This window comes from Nesoenas mayeri (assembly GCF_963082525.1).
Source record: "Nesoenas mayeri genome assembly, chromosome: 1".
Lineage (NCBI taxonomy): Eukaryota > Metazoa > Chordata > Aves > Columbiformes > Columbidae > Nesoenas > Nesoenas mayeri.
The window spans coordinates 194403978-194415978 of record NC_137541.1 but is presented as its reverse complement, the minus strand read 5'-3'; the positions used below and the strand labels follow the sequence as shown (position 1 = coordinate 194415978).

The following is a 12001-nucleotide window of genomic DNA, read 5'->3' as shown; positions in this document are numbered from 1 at the left end:
TAAATGAAGGATGTATGCATTCCAAATACTCTAGGTGTAATGCATGTTTTATTTCTTTCATCTTACCAGCTCACTGTCCCTATACTTGCTGGTATTCCTAAGAGAATTTCTTTTTCCAAGTATTTTGTCCCTACATAGTTATTTATATTCGGAGTATTAATAACTCAGACTTCCTTGTTTTAGGAAATATGATCTGAAATTAGTTTTAAAGAGGAAAGAGAATTAAGTCAGCAGGGTTTATATTTAATAGGATCCCTACTGCTTTGTCAATATAAATTAAAACTAATGCACCAGCACATAATTTTCAGCATAGTAGTATATGCATGGATAGTAGACAGATTGGAAAAGGGAGACCAAGAAAACTGAGATCTATATCAGTGTCAGCTGGAGTCTCTTCTTGTCTTGTGAGAAGGACATGCATTAAATCTGAAATCCCTACCCAGAATTGAACATGTTTGTTAACTCTTATTATAAGAAGTGAAATTTTCTTCTCCCCATGAATATCAGATTTATTTTTTTCAGTCTTTTTGATTTACATTGGAAGCAGATTACATTGGTACACTCCCTTAAAATTCTTTTTCATTTAAAAAAAAAAAAAGGAGAGAAAAAACCAAACCAAACAAACAAACTCACTAAAAACTTGAAGCGAGCTAACAGTACATCTCAGTTCTCAAAGGTTTAATTTTCAGTAACTTTTTCTTGTTTTCATACTCACTTTTTTGTGTTTTGCAGAGATGTGATACTAACATCCAGAATTTGGAAGTTAGGACATTGTGGTTTTTACTGCCCTAAGAGATTTTTACTGTTCAGTAGCATAAAGCCTTTCGTAGATAAAGGAGAATCTGACCTTGAGGAATACATTACCATAGCGGTGTTTACTTGGTCTCTGCATTTGCTCTGCTCTCTGAATGGGGAGTTTTGTACTGGATGAGAGGGGAACTGTGTGCCGGGGTAGAGGAGCCGCGCAGTCTCGGACAGGAGCCCAAGGAAGCATGTTGAATTCCAAAGATGAAAGGCTGAGCACTTTGTATTCTCCTTGTTACCCAAGCCTGGCCAGATGAGCTTGGGAAGGAAACAAGAATAATTTAGGTATCTTTTCCCTTTTTCATTCCACCTGTGGTGGTGTCAGTGGCAAAATGGGTTTGTCCATCCCAAAGAAACATCCCATATTCAAACACCCTTTACCAGCACCTTGGGATCTCCTCATATAATACGCAAGCACATTATAGATGTTAGGGCAATAAGCATTGTAATAATCTTCACTGTGACTGAAGCAAGAGATTCTCCTGTTATCCTGCAGCCAGGACTTCATGATTACTGATTTTTTTTACATTTTCTGTGCCTGTTGATGCTTCATTAATTACAAATTGTTGTGGAGTGGTTCCATTGGTTGTGTGTACAAAAAGACCCCAAAGCTTTGTTTTTATGGACAGGGAAAATACTGGAGTGAAAAGAACATCTTAATCTCTTTTCTGTATCTGAACTTGCCTAAGGTGTTAGCTTAACTGACACACCAGAAACAATTTTCATTCAATGGAGTTTCAAATCAAATTGAACTGCAGTGGAGTTCAAAATTGCATCTGCTGCCCATGCCATTTCTCAGTTTTAATATAATATTCTGCCTGCTATGCTGAACTCACTGTTCCCTTCAGTCGAACCAAACCAAAGCCCTCTCTTCTCCAAAGATGATGTCTTCATCCCACATACAAAAGATGCACAGAACTGCGTTGAATCCCATTCCAGATTTAGTGAAGCATCTGCAGTCTTTAAAAGCGTTAGCCCTCTGTGCACTTTGTTACGTAAACATTTTACAGAAGAGGGAGATTACCAAACCACCCTCCACTTTCATATCTTTTTCCTGATGAGTAAAGTGGCACTAAAAATTCTAATTTAGTACCTTCATGATACTGAAGGAATTTCAGAGGCGATAGTCTCATCACTGTAAGTGCCGCTAGTGAGAGTCCTTTAGAAAATAAACGTAAAATCATGGATTTTGTGGGTTGAAGTGACATACAATCAGGTGTCTTGCTAAGCAGGAAGTACAGAAACTCAAAGATTTAGTTTTCTATCACTGCTTAAAATAGGATTATTCCAAAATAGAATTAATTTTGCTGACTGTTGTATTATTCATTATTCTACAATATAAAATTAAAATTAAAATAAGTTTTATACTTTGATTCTCTTTTTAAATTTTATGTGGAGGATTTAGTTCAAGTTAGATTTTTTAATGGGAGTTGAAGAAATCTGAATGGACAGAACATATTGTAATACACTAATTAAATATCTTAAATTTAACATTATGGGCATGACTTTAAAGTAGATGAGGAAGGAATGCACTTTAACAGATACCAGTATGTAGAGTATATTTTTAAATGCATTTATATGCATAGCTCCCAATTAATGCTGTTGCACACAGACTGAGGGGAAGATCATGTCAGCATGACAACCCATGTCTCAGGTATAATCATTTTACAGACTAAATAAGTTTATAAATCAGATTTTGAAAATGTAGTGACCAGCTCTGCTCTAATCAGTTCCTGTTGATTTTTCAACTGAAATCTGGAGCTGTGTTCCTGCAGTCAGTTTACATTTATGTGTATGTGTGTACATTATCAACCCAGAGTGAGTACACTGGGAGTGGTTTCCACGCGAGCTACAATAATAACAGACCTTTTAAATAAAAGTACAATAAGTAAATAATAAGCATGTATTAATTGCAGTGAAGGTTTTCTTGGACACAGGGAGCAATTTAATTCAGCACTAATCTTCAAGTATTCATAAATTTCATCTAATTGGGAGTGTGTTTTTGTACAGTTACTAAAGTTATATGGTCAGCAGAATTTTTAATAGCTGCCATATTGGCAGCCAAATCCTGGATCCCATGGCGGAGCGTCAAGAATAAGCCTTTACCCCAAATGACTCAACAACTAGGACGTTCCTCCTGAAAGCTGGAGCTGGGTGTTTGGAGTCCCTCGCGTGAGGGAAGGCATTGAATCCAGACCTCTCGCTTCCTGACATCTACATGTTCTTGGAGAAAAAAAAACACTATTCAATATGAAGATTTGCCCCCTTCCCCCAAATATAAGCTTGACTTACAAATTGTTGGAGGCTAGGAAATAATTCTCCGAGAGCTACTGTATGTGCTCACTCTACTTTTGATGCTTATCCCTAAGTGTCTTGTTGTTCAGTTTTGACAGGTATGCAACCTTATCTAGTAAGTATTGAGGACACTATGTCAAGGTGGTATGTACTGATCTAATAACTTGCTGCTTCTAGAAGGAACAGCCCACACCCCACCTCAGCTCTTCTTTTCATTCCCATTCCTGGTCATTTATTCTTGCTGCTTCCCTTGCACTGTTGCTGGCATTAATCTAGCCTTTTGGTGAGCTGGTTCAGTTTATTAAACTGACAATAAATAATGCGTTTGGACAGCTGAATCAAATCTGAAGCCAAAAAGGCTGCATTTGTGGGAAAAGCTTAACAGCACCAACATTTCCGTTGACTCTATTGGCTCATATACTGAAAGGGGAGCTCAGGCTCACGGGCTGAATGCTGAACACCCTGCAGGCATCTTGCTGCTCAGATGGCCATTCTGGGGAAGTCAGTCACACCAGTTCAAAGCTGTGCAAGGGGAAGCTGGTGAGGTTTAAGCACTTCAAGGGTTGCATATAATTCTATGATTCTATATCCACTAGAGAAGAGAGAGAAAAGAGGGGAAAAATTGGCTTCAAGTTTTGGACTTACTGCTTTATCTTTTTGGATGTAACCCTCATAAAGCGTAAAGGTCATCGGATGTCCAAGAAAGCTTCTGCTTTCAGCTGTTTGTTTTGGAGCAGTATGATGTACAGGTAACCTGGGGGCAATATGTTTATCTCAGACATCTTGGTTTGTCAGCCATCTTTATTTTTCTTCTTTTGGTTAATATCAAATCCCTCGGCTTCATCTGGTTGTATCAATAAAACACATGTGTTTCCCTCATTCACAGTTGAAAATATTTGATATGCCATATTCTTCCTCTTTTATTGTTGCTACACTAAATTCTTCCTTCCTGGAACCAGCCCGTTAAACCTCTGGAGTTTCTCTGACTAGTTCAGCTGTCTCCTGGCATGATTTCTGCTGTATCATTCCTATCTTTGCATCTCTTTACCACTTCTTCCAACTTTATTCCTTATTTTAGAAATTGTTTTCCCTTGTACAGGAGTCTGTGCCTACTCCTATATAACTTTTCTTTGCTTGTTAAATATTCTGTATTCTCCTCCAAACTGTCCTCAACATGTTTTCATCCACACCATTTTTGAAGCTCGCCACTCACCTCCTTGCTGCGCAGGCCTGTCCAAAGCCCCCTGGGATCAAGAGGTGGCTCTTTTGTAATTACACAGCCCTTTGGTTGAGACCCCACATTGATGGGTTTGATTGAGTCAAACTCATTGATTTCTTTCAATTTCTTCAAATCCTTCATTAAGTATTCACTTCTTCCATGGGACCTGTCAGTGAGAGTTGATCCAAGGGAGGTTGATGGACATTGAAATACATTTTCCTTGCTTTGAAGTTTCAACAGTAATCTGTGTCTTGTAAACATATTAACTGTTTGACATGTGACTGTATGTATTAGATCTTTCTTGGAGCGGAGACAGTCTTCCAATTCAAGGCTGAATAAACTGAAGTCTATAGTAGTATTTATAGAGAAATAAAGATTTGTCATCTTTGTGGAAGATTTTTTTTTTTAAATAGTAACAATATTTACGAAAAGAACATTTACAGTAAATAAGACAATGGAAATGTGTCGCCAAGTCCAGACTTTGTAATTAATGTTTGCTGAATGAAACCCATTTTTCCTCCTTACAGATGGAAGACTTTTAATACCAGCATTGTTTCATGTTGTAAATGAGCATGTTTGTATTTGGCTGCTTGGCATGTCCTGCCTTGTAAATATACCAAGCCAAACACGGAACGTTTTCTCCTAGGAGAAAAAGATTGCATAAAAATTTGTTGCAGCAGACAAGACTGAAAACTTGCCATGAATGTGAAAAAGAGATTCAGAGGTGAACAGAATATTTAGAGTGTCTGGAATACTGCTGTGGCAAGAGAATGTTAATCTGACCTTGTCTGGGCACGAGGCAGCGGTCGGAGCCGACACATTCCTTGGGGCCCCACTGCAAACTGAGCTGCCAGCGCGGGGTTTGCAGCGAGACGCGGGGCCAGGATGGCCCGTGTACACGGTCCGTGCCTGCCCGCCACACAGGCAGCACGTGCCAAATTATACTGTCCTAATTAAAAGCAAAGTTAGTGTTGTATTTAACCTTGATGGCATTCAACAGGTGGATCATACTAATGTGTTAGTAAGCACACAGACATATGAAATGTCCGTATACATCGTGACAGTGTTTATATTTATCATGCTTATTTTAGCTCCGAAAGGTGACTGCAGTGTATAAGCAACCGAAATGTCAGCGTTTGAAGCAAAAATATTTTAATGTGTTTACTCCAAAGAAAGTAAGGCTGTATATATTTAAAAATAAAAAAAAATAACCACACACATGTGGACACAGTGTCCGTTGTGTTTTAATGACTGCTATTACAACTGAGAACTGTATCCATCATGAAAAGATGGTTTCATCCAAATCTTGTTTGACAGATAGCAGCTGAATTTATGTTGTTCTTGTATCACATAGCAGCATGTTATTTGTCTTCAACTTTTTTTTTCCCCCCCTAGATAGCAGTGGTACCAAAGGGGAAAGACTGAGTGCCAAACTGAAAGCTTTGCCTGGAACAAGGGAACCCTATGAAAGTACCAGCAGTAAAGAAATAGGCAAGTGGGCATCTTCTACCTTCTTACTTTCCTGGCCCTCAAAGAGAGAGGAGATGGAAAAGATAAATTATTGGAAGAGCATGTATAATTAGACAATTGGGAAAACATGTTCCCCATGAAATAAATGTGAAGAGTGGCTTTGGTTTCATTGTTCAGAACTCACTATAAAGTAATTGTAAATATTAAGAAATGTGGCCCATGGAAATACTTATTATTTTTGCTATCTGTCTGTTACATCCTTTAGTCACTTCTTGTGGTTCTGCAGTCGTAAGTGCTTCACCAAGACTGAATTTTCATAGAGGGTTAAATCCCAAATCCATGTGAAATGTGGTACTTCCTAAACTGCCTTCTTTAACCAGCTCATCTGTCTTCAAGTTCCATGCACTTTCTGAGGTCTTTTTCTCACTTAATGATTGTAATAAAATAAAGAGAAATTTATTTTTTTAAAAAAGAGAGGAAAAACATGCTTCTAGCGCTCAGGTACTTTGGTCCTGTGCCATGCCTTACTTCCCAAACATGGTACTTTGTTCTCCTTCAGCGTTCACATGCTCTGTCTGGTCTGCATTTCGAAGACGCCTTACAAACGTGTCATGCTAAAACCTATTCTTGTGTTTGATTTTATATGTTTGAAACAAAGCTAAAATTACTTGCAACTAACCATTTGAAATGTATTTATTAAACCCTAGATGCCTCTTACATAGACCCACTTGGCCCACAAGCAGAAAGACCAAGAACTGCAGCAAGAAAAAGAGCTGAGGAAGATGACTTTGCTGATGAAGAACTAGGAGAGGATTTGCTTCCAGAGTAGCATATGGTCCACTCATGACCTTTTCTCCTTTTAAAAGCTTGAGCAGGACAACATTAATGCAGGATTTTTTGTAGTGGATTTTGATAAAATACTTGTGAAATACTTTGGATATATGGTATCTTATATTAAAAACATGGATTTGAAATTGCAGTGTCTTTTATAATTGATTTTTTTTTAAATGCTGAGATTATTTTACTCATGCATAAAAACTACACAGGCATTCAAACTCATTGCAAACCATATCAAATGCGTAAAGCTTTTGTTTTCAGAGGTATGTCTGATTATAATAGGAAACATAGCAGTCTCTTAAATTTCACCTTTCAGTGCAAAATACCTCAAAGCAATATTATGAGGTTGAAAGTCCCATATCCCTCATCCAAAGCCAGAACTTACTTAAAGCCTGTGAACTGACTATCTGAAAATGTCTTTAAGGCCCAAATTCAGCAAAGCCCTTCAGTATCAACTGAAGAAGGCATCTTCATTTTAGTGTACGCTTAGCTGAGCTAGGGCCATTTTGCAGTCTCTTGGCAATCTCCTATGTATTTTTGCAATCAAAAAGATGAGGGAGTTTTATTTTGAATGGTCAGAGCGGGCAGGATTTCAATCTAGTTTGTTCAGAATTGCTAATGAGATTTCAGCTTTTGAATCTCATGTTGGGGACTGTGGCACTGCCTACACAGAGGTAGCTTTCTACAGCCTTGGTTGAGTATGTGCAAAGTTGTTACAGAAATCATCATTTGGCTTATGAACAGAACGAGTTTGATCCAGAATCACTGAGGCATGTTAAATAGGAACATGGGGTTCCTAATTTCTATGACTTTTTGAAGGTAAAAATATTAGATATTCAGAATTTCCTAATAAATACTTACAAAACTACTACAGTGGGGTGGCAGGGACTTGTTTTTGAAACACTGGTGTGAGTTTGGTGTAACAGTTAGACTTTAGTTATTACACTTTGAAATGCAAGGATTCAGTCTTCTAAAGTTTCCAATGCTGTTTCCCAGTGTTGGTGTTTAACTGCTTCCTGACAAGTGCCACTGGAAAGTTTTCTTCATATCTTCAGGAAACGTTCTTTTCAGGTTTTAAAAACATCTGCCCAGTCTCATAAGATACCTCTGCAAGTCAGAGAATGATAGAATGTCTTGAGTTGGAAGGGACCCACAAGGCTCATCGAGTCCAACTCCTGTCCCCGCACATGACAACCCCACAGTTCACACCATGTGTCTGAGGGTGTTGTCCAGTCTCTTCTTGAACATTGTCAGGCTTGGGGCCGTGACACCTCCCTGGGGAGCCTGTTCCAGTGCTCCACCACCCTCTGGGGGAAGAACCTTTTCCTAATGTCCAACATAAACCTCCCCTGGCACATCTTCCTGCCATTTCCTTGGGTTCTGTCATTGGTGCCTGCCCCTCCTCCTCCCCTTGTGAGGAAGCTGTAGACCATGATGAGGTCTCCTCTCAGTCTCCTCTTCTCCAGGCTGAACAAACCAAGTGACTTTAGCTGCTCCTCATATGGCTTCCTGTCCAAACCCTTCACCAACTTCGTGTCCCTCTTCTGGACACTCTCCAGTAGCTTTATATCCTTTTCATCCTGTGTCACCCAGCACTGCACACAGTGCTCCAGGTGAGGCTGCACCAGTGCAGAGCAGAGTGGGACAATCCCCTCCCTGCCCGGCTGGCAATGCTGTGCTGGATGCACCCAGGACACGGGTGGCCTCTTGGCTGCCAGGACACACTGTTGGATCATAGAATCACAGAATCACAGAATCACAGAATGTTAGGGATTAGAAGGGACCTCGAAAGATCATCTAGTCCAATCCCCCTGCTGGAGCAGGAACACTTAGATGAGGTTACAGGTTCAACACCTAGATGAGGTTATCATGTTCAACTTGCCCTTGACCAGAACCCCCAGATCTCCACAGAGCTCCTCTCCAGTATCTTGTCCCCCAGTCTGTGTGTACAGCCAGAGTTGCCATGTCCCGGCACTCACTCTTGTTGAACTTCATGTGGCTGGTGATTGCCCAGTTCTGCAGTTTGTCCATATCTCTCTGCAGGGCCTCTCTGCCCTTCAGAGTGTCAACAGCTCCTCCCAGTTTTGTGTCATGGGCAAACTTAGTACTCCCTCAAGTCCCAAGTCTAAATCATTTATGAAGACATTAAAGAGCACTGGCCCTAAGATGGATCCCTGTGGAACCCACTAGTGACTGGTCACCAGCCCAACATAACCCCATTTACAAGAACCCTTTGAGCCCGACGTATCAGCCAATTGCTCACCTACTGTATTATGTGTTTACCCAGCTGTGTGCTGGACGTCTTGTCCAGGAGGATACTGTGAGACACAGTATCAAAGGCTTTGTTGAAATACAAAAAGATCAACAGGCTTCCCTTGGTCAACTAGGTGAGTAATCTTGTCATAGAAAGAAATCAAGTGTGTTAAGCAGGACTTTCCCCTCATGAACCTGTGCTGGCTGGGACCAGTGATTGCGTTGTCATTCAGATGTTTCTCAATAACTCCCAGAACAGTCTTCCACATGATTTTGCCAGGCACAGGAGTGAGGCTGACAGGCCTGTTGTTGCCAGGATCATCCCTGTTGCCCTTCTTGTAGCCTTCCGGGACCTCTCAAGGTTCCCAGGAGCATTGAAAAATTAGAGAGAGAGGTCTCGCTTGACGTCAATCAGCTCTTTAAGCATCCTAGGATCGATCCCATTAGGCCCCATCGACATAGGGATCTAGCTGGAGTAGCAAATCCTGTACAAGTTCCAGATTGATTGGGAGTTTATTGTTCTTGCAGCCTGGTTTTCTAGCCCAGGGCTACAGGGCCCCCAAGTCCATCTTTGATGTGGTCAGAAATACTTCTTTAATGGCACAGTTGTAGGAATGTGATCTTGTGAGGTTTATGGTAGTTAACAAACTACTTTGTATGTAACATGTTTCCCAAGTGCTGTAGCACTTGGTCTAGGAGCACACCAGCTTCCCCTTGGTGCTATAAGCAAAGCACATTCAGTGTGGTCTATGGTGCACTCCAAAGAGGGCAACAAAGCTGGTGACAGGGTTGGAAGGAATGTCCTGTGAGGAGCAGCTGAGGACTTTGGGCTTGTCTAGTCTGGACAACAGGAGGCTGAGGAGCCACCTCATTGCTCTCTACAGTGTCCTGAGGAGGGCAAGTGGAGAGGGAGGTGCTGAGCTCTTCTGCCTGGGACCCAGTGACAGGACACATGGGAATGGTGCAAAGCTGCACCAGGGGAGGTTTAGACAGGACATTAGGAAGCATTTCTTTACCAAGAAGTTGGTCAAACACTGGAACAGGCTTCCTAGAGAGGTGGTTGATGTCCCAAGCCTGTCAGTGTTTAAGAGGCAGCTGAACTAGATAATCATTGTAGGTTCCACCTGAAATAGTCTATTCTAATTCTATTCTGTGTTTTACAAACAGAATTTTACTTTTGTTCTGCCCCCGCAAAAACTTCCAGGAACTTCCGGAACATGTTATTTCCTATAGTGTGACGATCTGATTATATAATACTCTGCGTTATGATGTATTTGCATGTTATTTTGCAAGCACTGTTTAGCTTGCTCTGAACTGACAGAAAGCCATGTGATGCAGCTCCAACACTGGAATAACAAGTCCTGCTCACAGTCAAAATGATTTAGCCCAGGTTCATTTCCTTCAAAACCATGTCAAGGATGGCTGCCTACCTCTCTACCAGAACTGCAGCACTGCCAGGGCAGGCCCAAAGCAGAGGAGCTCATGTAGAACCTTCCATGTTGCAAGACCAGCAGCACATTCCCCAGTACTGTGACTATTAGCAGCCTCCCAGACAATGCCCTTGCATGACCCCAAGGTTGGCCTGGGCCAGGAACCATTCTCCATTAGCAGCTTAGGTGCAGCCGCCTCCTTCTGCTGGGTGAGATATTCTGTGTGAGGGAACAGAAGATGTGACATCCCACATGAGTTCCTTGTCTTGAAGGAAGTGTGGCCATGCTAGTGGGGTGCTGCATCTGAATTAATTGCCTGGGTTAGATGTGATTATTGTGCTACCTTGATGTGATGACTCTGCCCCTGTCCCGGAGCTCGCCGGTTAGCATTAATCTCAGGTACAGCGAGCTGAGTTCCCTGCTGCCATGTAGGCTGCCCTCAGTCCTGCGGTAGGTCTCAGAAACTGCAGGAGTGGAAACACTGCATGAGCTAAATAATTCTACCTTGATCCCAGAAATTCAAGGAAAAGCATTTAGTCAGGTTCAGTTGTGCAAACCAGACTCCATCTCCACAAGCCACACTGCAGCTACGTGCTTCCAGCACCATTTAAGCCCTGATTTTGTGTTTATCATTTTAGAATTATCAGATCATTTAAAATTCCTGAATAAAGTTTTGATAAATGTGATAGCGCTGCTGTTATATTAGTTTATTTACGTTTTTAATCATTGGAAGGCAGCAGTACTAAGCCTAGGAAAATGTTAATCCTCTGGAAGAACTGACTCATGCGCTATTTTAGCTTGTATTATCACGAGAAAGGCATTGGTCACAATATTAAACAATTCTCAGTGTACTTCTTGGGCGTGAGATACTCTTTAAGTTGTATTCAGGATGTGCTGGATTCAGTTAGATACAAGTTACCTTTCTCTTTACAGGTATGAAAAATGTCTCTTTGTACAGTAGGCACTCTGGTAATGACCCTATGAATCACTGACAGTTTACAAAACATACAGAAATTCAGTTTCCTTGGATAAAGGGATAAAGGCAGGAATTAATCACAGCAGTTCTATCCTCTGAATTTTCCTCCTTGATTGTCTCGAGAGTCTCCTATATCTATTACTGCTTCAAAAGTGGCCGGAGGAAAAAATCATTTGAGAATAGCTCTTAGAGTAAAGGCTGTGGACACTAGTTGGTTACCTTGGTGATGAGCATCTTGGCAGTATAAACAGCCAAATTAAAATACTATCCAGGTAATAATTGTTTGTTGGTTTTTTTTTCCCTAAACAAGCCTAACTCCACAATATCAATGTATTCTTATTCACATATGTAATGTTTTGCCCTGAACATCCTTCACTACAGATTGCCTAACTTATTACTTTTAACAGTTGTGCGAGTCTTATGATGAAAAGCTGTTTCTCTTCTTGGTTCCTTTGCAAGAGTAGTATGAGACCATAAGAAATTGATCTCATTTGCTAAGCTTTGATTGTTCCTGATTTCAAAGGCACAGTTTCTCAGCTTTTCAATAGAAGGGCTATTTTTAACCTGTTTGCTCCTCAGAATGAAGGCCATTAAGGATTCTCCACTTTGCAAGAATTCAGTTTTGCAAAGCTAACTCGCCTAACAACTGTAAAATACACTGAGGTCCTGCTGTAGAAGATGTTAGGCCATGGAAGCTGCAAAGTGGTGTGATAATGG

At 40.9% G+C, this 12001-nt stretch overlaps 1 protein-coding gene across 3 annotated transcripts in view; it reads left to right on the top strand.

Annotated features, from left to right (window-relative positions):
* Positions 1 to 6690, top strand: part of IFT88 (intraflagellar transport 88) — a 48455-nt gene extending 41765 nt beyond the window's left edge. For all 3 annotated transcript variants that reach the window (XM_080363331.1, XM_080363330.1, XM_080363329.1), the window contains 2 exons: positions 5714 to 5809; positions 6496 to 6690. In XM_080363331.1, the coding sequence (XP_080219457.1) occupies positions 5714 to 5809; positions 6496 to 6617 (218 nt within the window). In that variant the 3' untranslated portion in view covers positions 6618 to 6690. The remainder of the gene's footprint in view (positions 1 to 5713; positions 5810 to 6495) is intronic.
* Positions 6691 to 12001: the final 5311 nt, after the last annotated feature.